Source organism: Eurosta solidaginis, chromosome 5 (assembly GCF_040869045.1).
Source record: "Eurosta solidaginis isolate ZX-2024a chromosome 5, ASM4086904v1, whole genome shotgun sequence".
In the NCBI taxonomy this organism is placed as follows: Eukaryota; Metazoa; Arthropoda; class Insecta; order Diptera; family Tephritidae; genus Eurosta; species Eurosta solidaginis.
In genome coordinates this window covers 109,900,613-109,921,974 of record NC_090323.1, presented here as the reverse complement: position 1 = coordinate 109,921,974, position 21,362 = coordinate 109,900,613, and the positions used below count along the sequence as shown (strand labels likewise).

General features: G+C 41.8%; 1 protein-coding gene across 5 annotated transcripts in view; it reads right to left on the bottom strand.

Annotated features, from left to right (window-relative positions):
• LOC137233476 (uncharacterized) overlaps positions 1-21,362 on the bottom strand; it is an 807,788-nt gene that overhangs the window by 226,188 nt on the left and 560,238 nt on the right. For all 5 annotated transcript variants that reach the window (XM_067756516.1, XM_067756517.1, XM_067756518.1 and 2 more), the window contains exons 7-9: positions 20,774-21,132; positions 20,572-20,717; positions 6,683-6,792 (exon numbers count right to left, since the gene is read on the bottom strand). In XM_067756516.1, coding sequence (XP_067612617.1) covers positions 6,683-6,792; positions 20,572-20,717; positions 20,774-21,132 — 615 coding nt within the window. The remainder of the gene's footprint in view (positions 1-6,682; positions 6,793-20,571; positions 20,718-20,773; positions 21,133-21,362) is intronic.

Genomic DNA, 21,362 nt, shown 5'->3' with positions numbered 1-21,362 from the left:
GTCGTATCGTCCGATATCTCTCCTATCGCCAGTAGCAAAGACGCTCGAAGCCATTTTGCTCCCTTATTTCCAAGCAAATTTGCAACTAGCCTCCCATCAGCATGGCTTCAGAAAACTCCATAGCACTACCTCCGCGCTAAATGCCATCAGCACCCAGATAAATTGCGGTTTAAATCAAAACCCCCACCATAGAACAGTACTCGTAGCGCTAGACCTATCAAAAGCTTTTGATACGGTCAACCATGGCTCGTTACTGCAAGACCTGGAAGGGTCTACCCTTCCCCCATGTCTTAAAAGGTGGACCGCAAATTATCTGGGTGGTCGGCAGGCATCGGTGCTATTTAGAAACGAAACATCAAAGCCAAGGAGAATTAAACAAGGGGTGCCACAGGGTGGTGTCCTATCCCCACTTTTGTTTAATTTCTACATATCTAAGCTACCTTCACCACCGGAAGGAGTCACAATCGTTTCCTACGCCGATGACTGCACAGTAATGGCCACAGGCCCAGGCCCACAGATCGATGAGCTATGCAATAAAATAAACGGCTACCTCCCTGATCTCTCCAGTTTTTTCGCCTCGCGAAACCTGGCATTATCACCGACTAAATCTTCCGCGACCTTATTTACAACATGGACGTCCCAAATGTCGACCATTTTGAACATCCACGTCGATGGCTCTACGCTACCGACTGTCCTACACCCCAAAATCTTGGGTGTGACGTTTGATCAGGATCTACATTTTGGTGAGCACGCAGCCGCAATTGTTCCGAGAATTCAGAGCCGTAACAAAATCCTCAAATCCCTTGCTGGCAGTACCTGGGGAAAAGATAAAGAAACGCTCATGACTACATACAAAGCAATTAGCCAGCCGATTACGTGCTACGCGTCACCCATATGGTCGCCAAGCCTAAAAATTACCCACTGGAAGAAGCTACAGGCCTGCCAAAATACTGCTCTCAGAATTGCCACGGGCTGTCTTCTTATGTCCCCAGAACACCATCTACATAATGAGGCGAGAATACTCCTCATCAGGGAAAGAAACGAGATGCTGACCAAACAGTTCCTGTTGAATACCCAGAAACCTGGGCATCCCAACAGACATCTGATTGACGAGCCAGCACCGCCTAGGGGCTTAAGGAGTCATCTCCGTAAGCATTTTGAGGAAATACGGCATCTGAGAACACAGCCGTATGAAGCGAAAAAACATAAGCAGGTCCTTGGTGAACTCCACAAACAGGCGTCGGCCCTTTATGCCGGGAATTGCCCGGTGAACCCAGTACTCAAAGTAAAGTATCCAAAACTTGCGGAAGAGGAACGCATACTCCCCAGGGAAACGCGTGTCACTCTGGCTCAACTTCGTTCTGGATACTGTAACAGGTTAAACTCTTACCTATCCAGAATCAACCCCGACATACAAAATGTATGCCCCGCTTGCAATGTGTCCCCACATGACACCAACCATCTCTTTAATTGTAATGTGGAACCAACGCCTCTAACACCCCTTTCCCTATGGTCCACCCCTGTTGAAACAGCAAGTTTCCTTGGACTCCCGTTAGAGGATATTGATGACAGTTTGTGATCGGTCGCGTCTGTTAGGTGGGGCGAAGCACTGCTACAACAACAACAACAGGAACCCGTAAAACTTACGGCTTACGCAGATGACGTTGCAATTGTCATAAGTGAAAAGTACTTTCCAAGGATTAGTTCTTTGATGGGTCGGGCGCTTCCGGATATTCATACCTGGGCATCTAATGTCGGGTTGAATGTCAATGCGGAGAAGACGGATATGGTCTTGTTTATAAAGAGGTAAAAGGTCTCAAATTGGACCAGGCCTAAGTTAGGAGGGCGACCTTACAGGAGAAACCTTGCACAAAATATCTAGGAATCATCCTAGACAGTAAGCTGTCATGTAAGCTCAACGTGGTGGAGAGGGTGAAGAAGGCTTCAACGGCACTTTATGCATTTAAGAAAATGCTGGGGTGTACGTCGGGCTTATCGCCCTCTCTTTCTCATTGAGTTTTTACAGCGATTTTAAGCCCTATTCTTTACTATGGAGTTCTCGTTTGGTGGAAAGCCACACAAAAAACAACATACCTCAAAAACCTAGAGGGGCTATGCAGATTATCGATGCTTAGCATTAAGGGGAGCCCTGAAAACAACCCCGACGGCTGCACTGTATGCCATTCTGCACATTCCACCTGTAGACCTGGTAGCTAAGAACAAAGCATTAACGCCCGCAACCAGGCTCGGTGCTTCGGGGCAGCTTGAGCGCCGACCATATGGCCATAGTAGTATAGCGCCATCAATCACAAGACGAACAGACTACCTGATTCCCTATCTGCGCTTCAAGGGAGATCTTAAGGCCATAATATAGGTGGATGGTTGGCGCAAGGGTGCGCAAATGGCGGACGAGGTGATACATGTGTACACCGATGGTTCCAAAGTAGTGGAAGGAGTAGGGTCTGCGGATTACTGCGCTGATCCTGAAATAAGCAGATCCTACAGGCTGCCGGATTACTGTAGCATTTTCCAAGCGGAAATATTAGCCGTAACCAAAGCAATAGAAACCCTGGAAGAGAATAGCTTAAGCTGCAACCGTGTTAACTTTTATATTGACAGTCAAGCAGCAATTACTTACTTACTTACTTAATTGGCGCTTAACCGTCTAAACGGTTATGGCCGTCCAACAAGGCGCGCCAGTCGCTCCTTCGCTCCGCCAACCGGCGCCAATTGGTCACACCAAGGGAGTTTAAATCGTTTTCCACCTGGTCCTTCCAACGGAGTGGGGGCCGCCCTCTACCTCTGCTTCCATAGGCGGGTTCCGATAGAAACACTTTCTTGGCCGGAGCATCATCTTTCATTCGCATAACATGGCCTAGCCAGCGCAGCCGCTGCGTTTTAATTCGCTGGACTATGTTGATGTCTGCGTATAGCTCGTACAGCTCATCATTAAATCTTCTTCGGTACTCGCCATCGCCAACGCGTAGAGGTCCATAAATCTTTCGAAGAACTTTTCTCTCGAACACTCCCAAAGCCGCTTCATCTGCTGTTGTCATGGTCCATGCTTCTGCCCCATATAGCAGGACGGGTACGATAAGTGACTTGTAGAGTATGATTTTCGTTCGCCGAGAGAGGACTTTACTTTTCAATTGCCTACCTAGTCCAAAGTAGCATTTATTGGCAAGATTGATTCTTCGCTGGATTTCAGTGCTGATGTTGTTGCTAATGTTGATGCTGGTTCCCAAATAAACGAAGTCTTTTACTATTTCGAAATTATGGCTGCCAACAGTAGCGTGGTTGCCAAGGCGCATATGCGCTGACTCTTTGCTCGATGACAGCAGGTACTTCGTTTTGTCCTCATTCACCATCAAACCCATCTTTACCGCTTCTTTTTCCAGCTTCTTTTTCTTCAAGCAGCAATTAAGGCAATATTTTCGCATAGCACAGCATCTAAATGCGTGTTAGAGTGTAAGCAGTCTCTGGAGAGAATCGCGACAGGGAGAAGCATACATCTATATTGGGCCCAGGGCATATGGGAATAGATGGGAATGAAAAAGCGGACGAACTAGCTAAAAAGGGCGCATCCCCTAAAGCTTGCTCCGTAGATGTCCCAATTAGACTGGGCGAGAGGTGCACATGATCGACCAAGCGGGAAAGACGTGGTTTCAAGCGAGGGGCTGTAAAGTGTTGAAGATTATATGTAGGTCTTACAACCTTAGACTAACAAATTTGCTTCCATCATTAAAAAGAGAGGACTGTAGACTCATGACGGGTATTCTGACTGGACACTGCCTTCTGGCGTCACATACTTTAAATTAGGCTTGGTCAGTGATAGCAGATGTAGGAAGTGCGGGTTGGAGGAGGAAACGATCGAGCACGTTCTGTGCTCGTGCCCTGCACTTGTCAGGCTAAGACTCCAGCTATTAGGAGTGATACAGCTGTCAGATCTAGAAGCAGCAAGTGAGTTAAGTCCTAGGAAGCTTTCAGTATTTTCCAATAGGACGGAGTTATCTTATAACATAGGTCCTGGTTTTTGATAGGGTTTTTCAGTTAAAACAAACTTCTGGTAACACTACAGACTCAATCAGTATATATGAGGTCCTCATGGACCGGCCAGTTCAACCTAACCTAACCTAACACCTACTAATGTTCATCACTCCCACGAGATTAATTTCTTAGACACCCTTTTTAGTGCCAATATTTTGGACCTAATTTTCGATGAGAACCTCATAACTCACTTGACCGAATGTGTGTTTCCTATATATAGGTAAATCAGATATGCATCATGTAGCATTTTCTTTATCTATTGAATTCATCGACCTAGTGCCGAAAAACATTATAAATAATCATCGGCGCTCTTATAACTTTATGGATGCCACTTATGAATCTCTAAACTCTCATATCTGAAATAGACTGGACACCTATTTTCCTTGCTAACAATGCAACTGAATGTTTCGACGTTTTTCTGCTAAAGATGGCTGACATATTCAGTAGGAATCTCTCTAACATCTATCTCTAAATTCACAAACTACCCTAGTACAATACTGGGATGAAAAAGTTGAAAAATCAAAGAAATAAGTACTTTAAATTATGCAAGGCTACCAGCGATACTGGTTTTAAAGATCAATATACTTCTTATATGACGCAGTTCAATGTTCTTGATAAGTTTTTGTACAATAAATACGTTTCTCGAGTTGAGGATGAGTTGAAAATTAATCCTAAATCTTTTTGGAACTATGTTCGTTCAAAGAAAGGTTGTTCTAATATACCAACCTGTGTTAAATTTAATGACATTTGCTCTAACAGTTTGGTCGATTCGGCAAATCTTTTTGCTGACTTTTTCAAATCTACTTTTGTTGTTGACGCCGATAACTTTGATAACAGGTATCTTACTGACAGCCCCAAACCTATAGACTTTGGGTCTTTGTCCATATCTGAAACCGATATTATCTTGGGTATATCCTCCTCACAGTCCTCAATCAAAAATGATATTGATGGATTGTTCCCTTTTTTATTTATTTAAGAAGTGTAGTATTTCTCTTTGTGTGCCATTTTGCCACATTTTCAATATTTCGCTATCGATTGGAGTTTTTTTTTGATCGCTGGAAGCTGGTGTCTATCACCCCTATCTTCAAGTCTGGCAATAAAAATGAAGTAAAGAATTACAGGCCAATATCCAAACTGTCAACATGTTCAGAACTTTTTGAAAAGGTAGTTAAAAACAATTTATCATTCGCTATCAATAAAATAGTCGATCCATGTCAGCATGGTTTCATTGCGGCACGTTCGACTGCTTCAAATCTGGCTGTTTTCTCTCAGTTTTGTGTCTCTGCGTTTAAGGGTGGATGTCAAGTTGACACCATATATACGGATTTTTCCAAGGCTTTTGACACAGTTTCGCACAAATTACTTCTGAGTTCCAGTAGGCTACTTAAGTATTAAATGGGAATATTTACATGAAGGCTTATAACTTTTGTATTAGTCCATCGTTTTTCTTGAATGAAAGCTTATTTTTTTTTTGTAATAAAACAGAGCTTAGAGAGAAAAAAACAAATGTGCAAAAAAAATAAAAGGTTTTCGAGATCCTTCCTCGCAAAGTACACATTTTTTTATATTTTTACAAAAAAAAAAATGGAAAAAATCCGTAATGATTGTTCGTTATCTTTGAATCTGCAAGGCCTAGCAAAAAGTGTTGTGCAGTTTATATAAAATTTTATTACCTTTTAAAAGCTTCAAACCGTGTTGGAATTGCTCAATTACTTCTTGAGATATATATGATTAAGTGGACCCATTTTTTTTTTTTTTTTTTTGGAAAAAACCGTTTTTTGTAAATATCTCAAAAATTAAAAATAACCTTGATTTTCGAAAACAGGGGGTGATTTTACATAGAAATTTCATAGTGGCGTCTCTGGTGCATTTTGGCTGTAAACCAGTGGAATTGAAAGAATTCAGCGCAAGTTCATACGATTTGCTCTTCAACCTCTACACTTTGTTAATCCCCTGCCACCCTACAATGGAAGATGCATACTTATCAATGTCTTGCCACTTGAAGTTAGACGTTTTGTACAAAACGTAATGTTTATTTTTGACATAATATCTGGTGCTATTGACTGTTCTGAACTACTTGGGCAGTTGATTTTCAATGTCCCTAACAGAGGTCTCCGCTTTCACAGTACATTCCGCGTTGAAGTGCTGCGTTCGAATTACTTCAGTTTCGCGCCTCTTCTAAGAGGTCTTGTAGAATTTAATCGCCTATCCAGAAACCTTGATCTGGACTTTGCCATGCCAAGGTCTCTGTTTAAAGCACGCATTGAGTCTTATTACTTATCTCAGTAAACCTCTTTACTTTACTAAGTTAACTTGTAATCTAGTCAGTAAAGTTGTTACCATTTGACTTAATAAAGATGTGAAATGAAATGAAAAAAGTAAGAGGGAGTGTTGCAGTTTTTTACTTTTATCCATTAAAATTGCATCTTACAATGTGGCAACGTCAGTAGTTTCGTTAATGTAAAAGTTTTGTAAAATTGCAACATGGGAGAGTTATTTACATTTCCGTTTTTATCTCTCTTTCTAAAAAGGCCGTTGGCTAATCGCTGTCGCTATTAATTGCTCAGGATTGTTTTACTATGTGTTTTGTTTATAAGCGATCCTGTAAGATTTTGTTTATTGTTTTAACACTTACCCATAACAATTAATGGAGCTGTACTAAACCCAAATTCATCAGCGCCAAGTAATGCTGCCACTACCACATCGAATCCAGTTCGAAGTTGACCATCAGCTTGGATTACAACCCTTTAAAGAAAATTATTGAAAAATTTAAATTATCACAAAATACGAATCCTTTTTCAAAGTGTTTATCTCAGAATCCAGTCTTTGGCATTCTTCTTCTTGTATCAGTGCTTCACCCCATCCAATAGGTGCGATAACTCACAAATTGTTATCGATATCGTCTAACGGTAGTCTTAAGAAACTTGCAGTTCAACAGGGTTGTATTAAAGAGACGTGGGTGTTAGAGACGTTGGTTCCACATTGCATTGCGGTTGCTGTCATGTGGATACACATAACATGGAGGGAATACATTGTATGTCGGGTTTGATTCTAGGTAAGAAAGAAATTATCCTATCACAGTTTCTAGATCGCAGTTGCGCCAGTGTGAAAGGCGTTTCCCTGCTTTCCTCGCCTGCGAGTATCGACTATTGGACATTGATAACGAGTACACCAGCCATTTATCGGCACAGCACTTTGGATGGCTCTGAGGGCCTTCTTATGCTCTTTTGATTCAAACGGCTGAATTATTTTGTGAAAGTTTTCTTATAGTGCTTGCGGAGATGTATCTCTATGTCCCAGGGAGGCGTGTTCGCCGGTTTGGGTAGCGGTACCATCCTCAACAGGTATTTAAATTCCTTATAGCCAATGTTTTTAAGCATTGACATAGCAATCCCATCGGGCCTACCGCTTTAGATTGTTTAGCAAGTTTATCGGCGTTTTCATCCTCTGTGGCGGTGATGTTAATAGCTGTGTTTATGTTTATTTTGTGCTTAGTCGGGCTTATCAGCACCGGCAGAGACGTTACAGTTGTTTGAATGTTCCTCCCATTCTATGCGCTTATGTTTGTCTGATTCGCAGGTATATGTCACTGATTTGGGGGTCGTCAGGTTCTTGCTATTTCACAAGGTCACACTCGCCCCAAAAAAGTAGCGGCGTTCGTTTGAAAATTTCCATAATCCTTCTAGCTGATCTTTTGACGTTTATAATCAACGTGAATAAACCGCCACATACTTTCACAAAGAGGACTTTTATTATCTGATGCCAACATATTATTCGACCTCTTGGTCTGCATGCCTCAGCCACTATAAGATAGTATTGGTTGCGATGATAACATTCCTCACTCTCTCCCAAAAAAATGGTTAGAGCATCAAGCGGAACTTAAATTGTTTTCGAAAGTGAAGATCAATTACTGGTCAGGATTTTAAAAGAGCATTGGTCGATAATGACGAAGTGTTCGTCGTACTCGAAGCAGCGCCGTGTTATCGCCTACGGGCTGAGATTTTTCCACAACGCTCGAACCACTACTCGACTCAAAGATGCTAAGCTATTTGATTATCCTAGCTGCCAAGAGATATCTGAAACTGAGCTTCGCCTAGTGAGGTATACACAACACCTTTATTTCAGTGATGAAATTTGTCTCTGCAGCGCAAAATGGTCCGTTCCGCTTAGCACCAGTCTTTTGCGCTTGCAACCATACCTTGATCAAAAATTCGTCTTGCGGGTTGTAGGCAGACTGAACAATGCAGAGGTAACCCCTGATGTTAATCACCCAGTTATACTGCCGAAAAACTCTCCGCCTGCGAAACTCATTATCTGTGAGATACAAAAATTTACCCTCCATACTGAGCCCACACGTCATACAAACTATATTACAACGCCGGTATTGGGTAATCGGTTCCCGCAGCTTAGTCCGCAACATTTACCACAAGTGCGTGAAATGCACCTTGGTGAACCGTACTCGACGCACTCAATGGAAGATTTGCCTGAGATTCGAATTATCTACGCTCGGTGTTTTACACGCACCGCTGTGGATTTCGCTGGCCCGTACAGCTAGAAATTCACCCTTGCAAGAGGTGCAAAGGCCACCAACGGGTATATCTGTTCATTAGTCTGTCAATAACTGGGTTTCTGAATGCCTTCAAGGGATTCACAAACCGCAGAGGGAATTGTAAAGTTATGTCGTCCAACAATGGCACACATTTCGTTGGCGGTGAGGAGTTGCGCATAGCAGTTCAAAGTTGCATGGCATTGTCAACCTCACCTATCCGCGGCGAATCCTGTTTCACTAACAGGCTCTGGCGACCCCAAGCTCCTCATGGAACTTGGGGTGGGGAGGGAGGTAACGGCTTGAGGGTTTAATTTGGCCACATAAATCGTTCCCGAGATGGTCGGGCTAGCACCTTAATGGTGCTGTGGTACCGGAGCGTACCGGATTTGTATCCGGCAAAAGACCCTCACATCGATAACACTCCCCAAAGCCTTCGGGGAGCAACCTTATCGCTACAACAACAACAACAGAGGTTACGGGGAGACTGGTATTAAGCGAATAAATTATCACATCAAGCACGTCCTCGGTGAAAGTCCGTTGTCCTGTTGTTCACCACATTGTAGATTGATATCGAAGCTCGTGTTAACTCTCGTCCGCTCTGTGACAATTCTACATACGGAAAGTAGTAAACGGCCTAACCAAAGCATCGCCGTTATTTCCAAATACACGGCAAATGCCGACCCTATTGGACATCCACGTAGATGGCATTACAGAACCGACCGTCTCACACCCAAAAATACTGGGTGTGACGTTCGATCAGGATCTACCTTTTGGCGAGCATGCAGACGCAGTTGTACCTAAAATCCAAAGCCGTAACAAAATCCTGAAATCTCTTGCCGTCATTTCCTGGGGTAAAAACAAAGAAATGCTCATTTCCACTTACAAAGCAATTGGCCGGCCGATTGCATGCTACGCGTCCTCGATATGGTCGCCAAGCTTAAAGGTTACTCCCTTGAAGAAAATACAGACCTGCGAAAAGATCGCTCTCAGAACCGCAGCACCAGTATGGTGCGAATCTAAAATGGCTCACCAAAAACATATACCAGAATGCTACCGTATTACGGCTACGCGAATAGCATGTGCTTATCGGACGGTGTCCGATGACGCGGTCCATGTTTTATCTCGGAAAATCCCAGTAGATCTACTGTCATGGGAAATGGCCGATCTGTATGGCATTGGAATCGGCCGACCATGTGAAGATGCCAAGAAAAGAGTAAGGTCACGAACAATAGTTAGACGGCAAGACCGGTGGGAAGAACCAAGGAAAGGCGCTGGACTTTCATGTGAGTTCACAATAAAGTGGAATGGTACGAGCGGAAGCACGGCGAACTAAACTACCACTTCACGCAGATATATAAAACATAAACTACCGGCATGTCAATACACTGCCCATCTACACAGTGAGGCGAGAGTACTCCCCATAAGGGGAAGAAATGAAATGCTGAACAAACAGGTTCTCAGAGATATCCACAAAAAGGCATCGGACCTCTATGCCAGGAATTGCCCGGCGAACCCCGTTCTCAAAGATAAATACCCCAAACTCGAAGAAGAGGAAAGCAATCTTCCTAGGGAGATGCGCATTACTCTAGCTCAACTTCGATCTGGATACTGTAACAGGTTAAACTCTTACCTATCCAGGATCAACCCCAACATACAAAATGTATGTCCTGCCTGCAATGTGTCCCCACATGACACAAACCATCTCTTTAATTGCAATGTGGAACCAATGCCTCCAACACCTCTCTCAGTCTGGCCCACCCCTGTTGAAACTGCAAGTTTCCTAGGACTCCCATTAGAGGAAATTGATGCAATTTGTTAGTGGTCGCACCTATTGGATAGGGCGAAGCACTGCTACAACAACAACAGCCCCGGAAGTTACCCGGAAAACTCCACATAATCCCCGTGGCCTTAAACAATCCCAAATTGATCTCTAAATGACCTCTGGATAACCCCGGAAGTCCCCAAAAACTTCCCGAAGTGACCCCTAAATTACCCCGACAGGAAGCCGAAAGCGTCCCCATTAGCATTCCCAAGCTACCCCAAAATGACCCCAGTATGATCCCTAATTGACCTTGAGAAGACCCCGAAAGAGTCCCAAAAATAATTCCCAAGGGACCCCATATTGATCACCAAATGACCTCGGGAGGACCGAAGTGATCTTTAAATCCTCTCGAGGTCTATCCAAATAATCTCAAAGTGGTTAAAAAACTACGTTGTTATAAGCTGTTTTGTGCACGCCTTCGCCCTTGTTTTCATGGCAAGAGACTGTCTGTACACAGCTTTTGGAGAACATTACAAATTTAGAAACAAATAGATTGATGCATGCTGAAAGGAAGCGTAGAGAAATTCGCACGCTAAACAGTGGCGACTAAATCAAATTTGTATCATTATTGAACAAATTATATATAGTTCAAGGGCGGCGGTATGTTGAGTTCACTTATGCTTAATATAGAGTTAATATAAATGTCGCAACATAAAGGGTTAACGTACAAGTCTACACATTGTAGTTGGCATTTCCTTTTATGCTCAATCCGTACCCTTTAACGAAATAATGATAACTGTTTTGCCTATGTTATTAGTTTTTATACTCAGCTGAGCAGAGCTCACAGAGTATATTAATTTTGTTCGTATAACGGTATCCCGTACGGCATTAACTAATCGCGATAGATATAATGATCTGGGCGAAAAAAGAACTTCATTTAGCCATGTCTGTCCGTCCGTCCGTCTGTCCGTAAACACGATAACTTGAGTAAATATTGAGGTGTCTTAATGAAATTTGGTATGTAAGTACCTGGGCACTCATCTCAGATCGCTATTTAAAATAAACGAAATCGGACTATAACCACGCCCACTTTTTCGATATCGAAAATTTCGAAAAACCGAAAAAGTGCTATAATTCATTACCCAAGACGGATAAAGCGATGAAACTTGGTAGGTGGGTTGACCTTATGACGCAGAATAGAAAATTAGTAAAATATTGGACAATGGGCGTCGCACCACCCACTTTTAAAAGAAGGTAATTTAAAAGTTTTGTAAGCTGTAATTTGGCAGCTGAGTATGAAGTTAGCCTTCCTTACTTGTTTGATCTTGACATGTGTCTCGTACCCCATTGCTTAGTAACCTTTCACTAAAATTATTTCGCATATTAATACCGTTTCAACCCGCTTATTAAAATTATTTAATTGTTTAATAAATCGAAATACTAAACATTTCGCGTTGTTTAGGCCAGTGGCGTAATTAATTTCCTACCGGGTAGCCGCCCTCGACTTAACTATTTTTTCGTTTGTCAGCAAGCAACGGCTAACTTCCAATCGTCCTCTTGATCCAGCATTTTCTCTCGTTAAGAGAGAAAATTCGGGGTTCGGTGGCGATTTGGAAGTTGCCGTCGGCTCTGATCTAGTTTGCCTGCCAACAAGTCACCAGCTGTTCCTGCGTTTTTCATCTTTGGATTTAAAATACAAACAAAACGTAAGTTCCTAAATTCCTTTATCGTGATATTTTATTAATTGACGAAATAAAGACATATTGTAATTATTATACATATTTCTATGTATAAATATTAATTATCTTGTTTTTATTTCTTTTCCGCAAAACACAATTGGTTTCATTCCCGCCAATTGTGTTCATGGTCCTTCGTAGCCGTTCTACGAACAAGCGAGTACGTGAAAAAATAGAGCTTTGATATCAAGAAAAGCCAAGCCAACAGGTGACAAATATACAAAATACATATATACATAATCATCCTACTCCCACATACACCAAAAAATTAAAATACAGGTGAGTTTTCTGTTTTATTGTAGAATTGAATAAAATAAGAAAACGAAATAAAAGGAGTTTAAGTGATTTCCGCGGATTTTCCGAAAAATATTTCAAATTGTGGGCGAGTGATTTGGTTTTTTTTGTTTTTTTGTCTTCCAATACCAATTTGTATGTAAAGATCTTCGGCTAGTGCCATCTTTATAGTGTCCGTCCGAACGGACATAACCAAAACAAAAAGTGGTAATTTAATTATTTTGCAGTGAGTGCTTATTAGAACTTTCCAAATTTACTAAAATAAATATATAGAAAAGTGTCCAAATTAATTGTTTTAATAATCGTTTTTTAACGCGTTGCATTGTTTGCCAATTACATTTTTTTGGCCGCGCCAACATACGACCTAAATTGCCCATTGGACATTGTTTTTGTTTTACAACAACACAGCACTGCACTATTCACTTCAATTGAATTAATTTATTACCACTTAGTTCAGAAAAACACCAATGAGTTTATTTCCGTAATTATTATTGTTGAAAACAATTTAAGTTAAAAATAATAGCGATTTGCGATCGCATTATTTAAAACAAGTGCAAGAAAAACGAAATAAAAGAAGTAAACAAATCAATGCGAATGCGAACATGCATATAGTGGTGGGTGGTGAGCAACTACAAAGGAGTGCAAATCCCGAAATTAGTACTGCGAATCCCGAAACCTCAAAAAGGAAGTTTAAAAATACATTTTCACCGGTATTGATTTTAAATAAAGTGTGCAATTATTTTTCAAATAATTTGTGATTATTTTTGAAATAACAAATAAACATCTTTATACTTAAATTTCGTGTTTTTTTTTTTCATTTTTCTCCTCACCTATTTAGTTGTTTTATACTAATACTTCTAGATTTTGGTGAGTTATTTCGGGATTTTGGTTGGCGTTCTTACTGAAATTTATAGGTTCTTTCAAATTCACCCCATTTACAACAATAAAAGGGGAGTTTCGACCACCACAGTGCTATTTCGTTAACAAGTTTGAAATTTTTAGCGGCAAAAAGTTTACGATACCTGTAGGCTACTTAAGTTTTACGCCAATTTTAATAACTTTGGATTTTAAAAACACTTTAGCACTACGTGCGTTTTTCGGATTTCGTCCAAGTTTTTAATAATCCAAGGTAAATTTTTTCATCCAACAAACTAATAAAAAATGGCAAGTTTCAACCAATCAGTTGAGCCTTTGATAAACCTCGAGGCGGACTTTCGTGAATTCGAAAACCCCAATCAATCAGTCATCGAAACCCAAAGGGAGGAGGCTAAAGAGCTGTGGGGCAAAATAAAACGCAGCTATAGTGAGTTTCAGGGGTCAGATGCTGCAACATCTTCCAACTTCTTACACGACTTATGTGAGGTGCAAAGAGTTGATAGGTGACCTAGCTACAAAGCAAAAAGATAAAGCCTCTGAAAAACCAAGCGACGACTCGGTTAGGGAACGCAATATTAGGCTTCCGCCTTGTGATACCTTGCCATGGCCAACATTCCGTGACTTATTCACGGCCATTTACATAAAGAATTAGGGGCTCGCCTCAGTAGAAAAATTATGCCATTTAATAAAAAAAACTGAGGGCGAAGCAAGAGAAATAGTAAGCAAATGTCCCCTTACAAATGAAGGTTTCGAAACCGCGTGGAAAAACCTGACCGATCGTTATGAGAATAAACGAATTCTAGTTAATAGCCAATTGAAGATCCTCTTCAACCTCCCCCCCGTAGGAACTGAATCTGGAAGTGCAATCAAACAACTTCAGCGGGGAATAAATAATTGCATTTCGGCACTCCATATTCATAAAGTTGACATATCAAATTGGGACGTGATCATTACGTACCTCTGCTCCACGAAACTTCCGGAAGCTACGCTTTCCTTGTGGGAGCAATCGGTTCAAGATAAAACCGAAATCCCAAAATGGAGTGATATGGACAAGTTTCTAACAAGTCGGTTCCAGACTTTGGAAACTGTTTTTGATTTACGAAGCTCACAGCCGACCAAATCTCAACCCTTCAAAGCACATAACGAGGGGAAAAGCAAAAAATTGAACACTTTTCAGGCAAGCGTATCAAATGCGAAATGCAAACTCTGCAGTCGTGACGCTCACCACGTTCGATCCTGCTCACGCTTCCTAAAGATGATTCCGTCCGATCGCAGTAAGCATGTGAGAAGGAACAATTTGTGTCTGAACTGTTTGTCTTCCGTACATGGTGTGGCGAAATGTAACAGCGCCTACAACTGTTCAACTTGCCATGCACGACATCATAATCTCCTGCATTTGAACCCAGTCCAGGCAACCTGCTCGTCAAAACCGGGCGCTTCGAGTTCAACGCCGAGTGGAACCGGAACTACTTCCAAACGGACCACTTCTGAACAAAGTAGCACTCAGACCAACAGTGACTCTCCGAGTCAAGTCCAATCGTGTTTTTCGAACACACATAAAGGTATCCTCCTTAATAGACTCCGGCTCCGAGTGTTCATTTATTACAGAACGGCTTCGCCGACGTATTGGGCTTCCAGTCACAAAAGTGAACGCTACAGTGTCAGGTATCAACAATACGGTGTCCGCTCATTCCACCCTAGCCTGCCCTATCCATATAGGGTCACCCCTTGACACAACGGTACCCATCAGCACTACGGCTTTAGTGTTACCTCAATTGACAGGCAATCTGCCAACCGTCGATATTGACCCGGCTATCCAACGAAACTTCCCGGGAATTAAACTAGCAGACAGCAGATTCTTTGCGAACGAACAATTTGATCTAGTGCTGGATTCGGAAAGACTTTACGAGTAATCTTCTCGCCCAGGAAACGGTATTCGGATGGATACTTACGGGACGGACCAACGCAAACAAAGAGGCGACATCCTGTGTCTCTTTTTACAATGAAATCTCTTTGGACCAACAACTGGCAGCATTTTGGGAATTGGAAGATATCCCGAGGAACGCCATCCGTACGACCGATGAGGAATACTGCGAGGAGATTTACAAAGCAACTACAACGCGAACGGATACCGGAAGATATACTGTCTCCCTACCATTTCGAAAGAATTTCCCAGTAGATATTTCTTTAGGGTGTTCACGTAAAACTGCGTTCTCGCAATATTTTCGTTGTGAAGGTAGGCTAGCCAAAAACCCCTATTTACGAGAGGAGTATACAAGAGTCCTTAAAGAATATGATCAGTTAGGTCATATGTCTGAAATCCGACCAAGCCTGTCCGAAAATCCGTCCGAATCCTACTACTTACCCCATCATGCGGTGAGTAAGCCAGAAAGCACTTCTACGAAGGTCAGAGTGGTGTTTAATGCTTCGTGTCCATCAGATAACGGCATGAGTTTAAACGATGCTCTGCTTCCTGGTCCCATCCTACAAAGCGATCTTACGATCTTGATTCTTAGATGGAGGCTGTTCAAATTCGTTTTTAGTAGCGACATCGAGAAGATGTATCGCCAAATATTTGTCCGTCCTCAGCAGAAGAAATTTCAACGAATTCTCTTCCGTGAGTCTACAGACGAACCCATCCGTCAATTTCAATTGGATACGGTAACTTTCGGGGTAAACTGTGCTCCGTACCTAGCAATAAGAACATTGCTTCAATTGGCAGACGACGTTCAAGATTCACATCCAGTCGCCGCCACTATTTTAACACGACATATGTACATCGACGACGTACTCGGGTGGCTTGCTCCAATAGTCATAGTAGCGAAAATTATGATGCAAAATGTTTGGTTAGAGGGAACAGGTTGGGATGAAGAAGTGTATTCAAGCACATTAGACCGGTGGCAAAAATTTTCGGTGGAGTATCCAGCTATTAATAACATTCGGGTTCCACGATGGGTTAAGTTTTCTCCACAGTGCAAAATGGAACTCCACAGATTTTGCGACGCCTCCGAAAAGGCATACGCGGCAGCCATTTATATGCGCGTAGAGGAAGGCAGTGCCGCCCATGTAAATCTTCTGTTAGCCCCGGTGAAAACGATCTCCCTTCCTCGTCTCGAATTGTGTGGAGCAGTATTGCTAGCTGAAATGATGGACGCTGTAGTCATGAACCTAGATCTTCGATCACTACAGGTTTATCTGTAGACTGGCTTAGAAAGCCACCATGCTCTTGGTCAACCTTCGTGTCCCACAGGGTTACCAAAATCATCGACAAGGTTGGACAACACCATTGGTATCACGTCGATTCAGCGTCGAATCCTGCCGATTTAGCTAGCCGTGGAGTGACAGCGCAGGACTTAATTGAAAACTCCTTGTGGTGGCATGGTCCTTCTTGGCTGCAAGAAGGCAAGTCAGAATGGCCAAAACAAGAGTCGGGCTTCCAAACTGACGAAGAGGGAAAGCGCATGCTCTTCCACGCAACGAAAGTCGTTGAAGTGTCGGATATACTCCAACGCTTCTCTTTACGCTTTACGAGTTCTGTCGTACGTCTTTCGTTTCATCCAAAGGACCCACCCCACTCAGAAATCAATGTTTCAAGCGCCTTCTGTATCAATCTCTGCGGAGGAAATAAAAGGTACAACCCAGCGAATAATTGCCCTCTGCCAGCAACAACATTTTTTAGCGGAGGTTTCGAATTTAAAATCCGGACTTGCGATAAGCGCTAAAAGCGAAATTCTAGCCTTAAATCCATTTATCGACTCAACCGGAGTTTTAGGAATCGGAGGTCGTCTCGGAGCATCGCGAGACCTCAGTTACAAAGAACAGCATCCAATCCTTCTGCCGTATAACTCCATTACTCACGCTTGTTAGTGAAGTTTATCCATGAAATATCAATTCATGGAGAACATCAGTTATTGTTGCGCATCATTCGAGCACAATATTGGATCCCTCGGATCAAAGTTATGATCAAGTCAGTCATCCACAATTGCAAGGTATGTACTATATTCAAAAAGCAAACGCAATCTCAAATCATGGCTTCAGAACGCACGACTTTTTCTAGGGCATTTACAAATACCGGCGTTGATTTTGCAGGTCCTTTCGAGATAAAAAAGTATAGAGGTAGAGCTTGTGTTATTACAAAGGGGTTCGTTTGTCTTTTCGTTTGTTTCGCAACGAAGGCCATTCATCTAGAACCCACAAATGACCTTATCACTACCACCTTTCTAGCAGCCTTTTCTAGGTTTATATCGCGCCGAGGATGTCCCAAAACTATATATTCAGACAACGGAACCAACTTCGTTGGAGCATCTAGATCCCTAAAGGCTGAATTTAAGGCTTGTATATCTGATTCTCGTAATGCACTTCTTTCGAAGTACTTCTATCAAGAACTTTCTTGGCATTTCATACCCGAATCAGCTCCTTACATGGGGGCTTGTGGGAGGCTGGCGTGAAGAGCTTTAAAACCCATTTTAGAAAGGTAGCATCTGGACTCAAATATACGTTTGAGGAGTTTTCGACACTTTTATGTAGAATTGAGGCTTGTCTTAACTCAAGACCTCTTAGTCCCGCTTCAAATGACCCATCGATCTTAGAACCATTGACTCCTGGACATTTTCTTATAGGCGCCCTCTGTTATCTCCCTCGGAAATAATCGAGGTTACCGAGAATCCAGCATCAGTGATTAACCGATGGCAAAAGATGAAAGCATTGCATCATTCATTCTGTCAACGATGGAAGAACGAATACCTTACGGAGCTGCAAAAGAGGACTAAGTGGAAGCGACAGCAACCGGACATGAAAGCGGATGATCTCGTCGTGATCCGTGAAGATAACGTGCCTCCAAACGAATGGCGACTTGGCCGAGTCGTCGATATACATCGCGGTGCGGACCATCGCGTCCGAGTAGTGAAGGTTCGGACCGAGAAAGGACTAGTCACTCGACCATCGAACGAATCCGAAAATTAGTTCCCAAAATACTTCGCATCCATGCTCATCACCCACCCGTCGCCTCTACACTCAAATTCATTTTGTACTCGATTAAAACGACTTCTTTTCATTACAGAAGGTCTCGCTTTGTCGCAGCACGCAAGAGGTCCGTAAATTGCTCGGACGCTTTTCCAATACCATGCCGCATCTGCAGCAACCATCACGGCATCAGGCTTTGCCCCCGATACTGAGCAAAACTACCAGAAGAAAGATTGCGTGTGGTATTGATCCATAAGTACTGAATTGTCTGTCGCCCTTCCTCCGTATGGAGATCTGTCCGAGCTCCGCTCGCTGCCCTTACTGTGGTGAGAAACATCTCACCACGCTACATATAGAGGGTGAAACGTGTACCATATCGGCTCCAAGGGAGTCGTCAATCCGCCACGACGACGAATCCGATGACCCACTGTCGATACATTTCACCGAGGAGACTAAATCGTGGGCTCAACAATTGAGGAAGAGGAACTGGAGCAAAATGAGGCAGTTGGCGGTCTTCCAACAGAAGGCAGTGGCGCGGCATTAAATACTTTCCGCCCGCTGCTCCAACACGAAAGGCGGTCGCGCGACTTGACATTAAATACTTGCCAATCGCCGATTCAACGAAGCCTTACAGGCAGAGACTTTTGCACACCAGTCCTCCAACGTTTGGGAAGCTCAGTATCTCGACCTGCTCCGCAGAAAAATTGTCGACACGGCGGCTCGGCATCAAATACTTTCCGACCGTCCAAACGTCGCAATCATTACAGAGCTCCTAACACCAGCACACCGTATACGCGGAATGAGCCTATTCAAGCTAAGAAGAGCAACCTGCTTCTGCAACCGACCATATTCGGTTTGGCCATTTCCCGTTCCACGACAGGCTCGCTGCAACATCTTTAATTTTTACGAATTGTCTTTTTAAATTTGTCATTTAAATTTGGAATATTTATGTAAATATGTACAAACTTTAGTTGACTAGTTTCGTAAGTCAAGTTTGCTGTATTCAAAATTTTCAAATTGTTAAATTTTAATTTATGCAAATGTTCATTAGATAACTTCTTATAGCAGATTCTTCCATTTTTCAATTGAATGTTCATTTCAAAATTTCAAGTCAAACGTTGAACCGGCTGGTATTGGCATTTCGAATATTGGCCATGGCAAGGTGGCCGGCATGTTTAGGCCAGTGGCCTAATTAATTTCCTACCGGGTAGCCGCCCTCGACTTAACTATTTTTTCGTTTGTCAGCAAGCAACGGCTAACTTCCAATCCTCTTGATCCAGCATTTTCTTTCGTTAAGAGAGAAAATTCGGGGTTCGGTGGCGATTTGGAAGTTGCCGTCGGCTCTGATCTAGTTTGCCTGCCAACAAGTCACCAGCTGTTCCTGCGTTTTTCATCTTTGGATTTAAAATACAAACAAAACGTAAGTTCCTAAATTTCTTTATTGTGATATTTTATTAATTGACGAAATAAAGACATATTGTAATTATTATACATATTTCTATGTATAAATACTAATTATCTTGTTTTTATTTCTTTTCCGCAAAACACAATTGGTTTCATTCCCGCCAATTGTGTTCACGCGTTTTATTTGGACATTTTATTTGCCAAGGAATCCACCAATAATATTAACTGAACTGTTTACACGATGATATAAAAAGTATGATATCCTTCGCAAAAAATTTGTGAATTTTGTGATTATTTATGGTCCTATACCTACTAAACATTATCAAAGCGCTTGAAAAATGTAAATCTTCGGAAGTATTGAATTCATAGCCTTTTTCAAACACATGTATCAAAATTTTAAGAGCAAATCTCCACTTAGAGCTTTATACGAGATTTAGGCATCTGAGAAGATTTAACGTTAAATCTTACAAGTTTTATCATACAAAATTAAATCTCGAAACGAAGAAGATTTAAGCTAAATCTATATTATATCTTCATAAAATTCATGTGTCTTGTAATTTTTTGATAGGAAAATATTTAAAGGTAGGAGCAGTTATTAAATTCATGTATGACAGATTTTTTTCAAGATTTTCAAGTTAAGAGTTTCATTGCCAATCGTGAGTAAAATAAGAAATTTATCAAAATAGAATGCTCAGATACATATGTTTTTGTTTTGTAAAACATGTAATGTACATGTTTAATACAAACAAAATTATATTGCTTGTCTGAAAAACTTCACACAAATTGAAACTGTTCATGTGACCCCAATTTATAGTTTTCAATACGAAAGAATAAAACGTCAAATAAAACTACAGTGGAGACAGTGTAGGTTAAAATATGAGACTAAATAAATCTAAACAGAAAAAGCTCTAGGTGGAGATATGCTATAACATCACACTTACCTTGAGCGCAGATTATTTAGAACTAAAACTTGATGTGTTTCAGCTATTCCCAGCTCCCAAGGAAGCCCAGCATGTTTTATACCGGTCCAAGAACTAGCCCCGGTTCCGCCATCGTGTCCAGATATTACGATGTGCTCAGCTTTACCCTAAAATAACACAAAAATATTATAATTTTAAAACTTAAATATGGAAGAAAAAAAACCTTAGCAACTCCAGATGCCACCACTCCAACCCCAACTTCAGAAACCAGCTTCACACTAATCCTTGCGTTAGGATTTGAACATTTTAAGTCGTAAATCAATTCTGCTAAATCTTCGATTGAGTAAATATCATGATGGGGTGGTGGTGAAATAAGTCCAACACCCGGCACCGAGTGACGAGTTTTTGCAATTTCCTTTGTAACTTTATATCCCGGTAATTCGCCACCTTCTCCAGGTTTCGCACCTTGAGCCATTTTTATTTGAAGATCATCAGCATTAGCAAGGTATGCGGCTGTCACTCCAAAGCGTCCAGATGCAATTTGCTTTATGGCCGACCTCCTACTGTTAGAAGAATCCTTCTCTGCAATATAAGTGAACAAATTTGATGTGTGCGGATTACTTTCAAATTTATTTGAATAGTTTTAGTAGTCCAGGCGAGATAGGAGGAAAATCAGTGGGTATAATGCATAAAAGCTTCAGCTCGAAAGTGACACGCATGAGCTCAGTTCAAATACCAGAGCTCAAGCATGAGCTTCGTCTGAAATTTGTATGCTTAAAGTTGAGATGAAGATATTACAATGAACTCCAGCG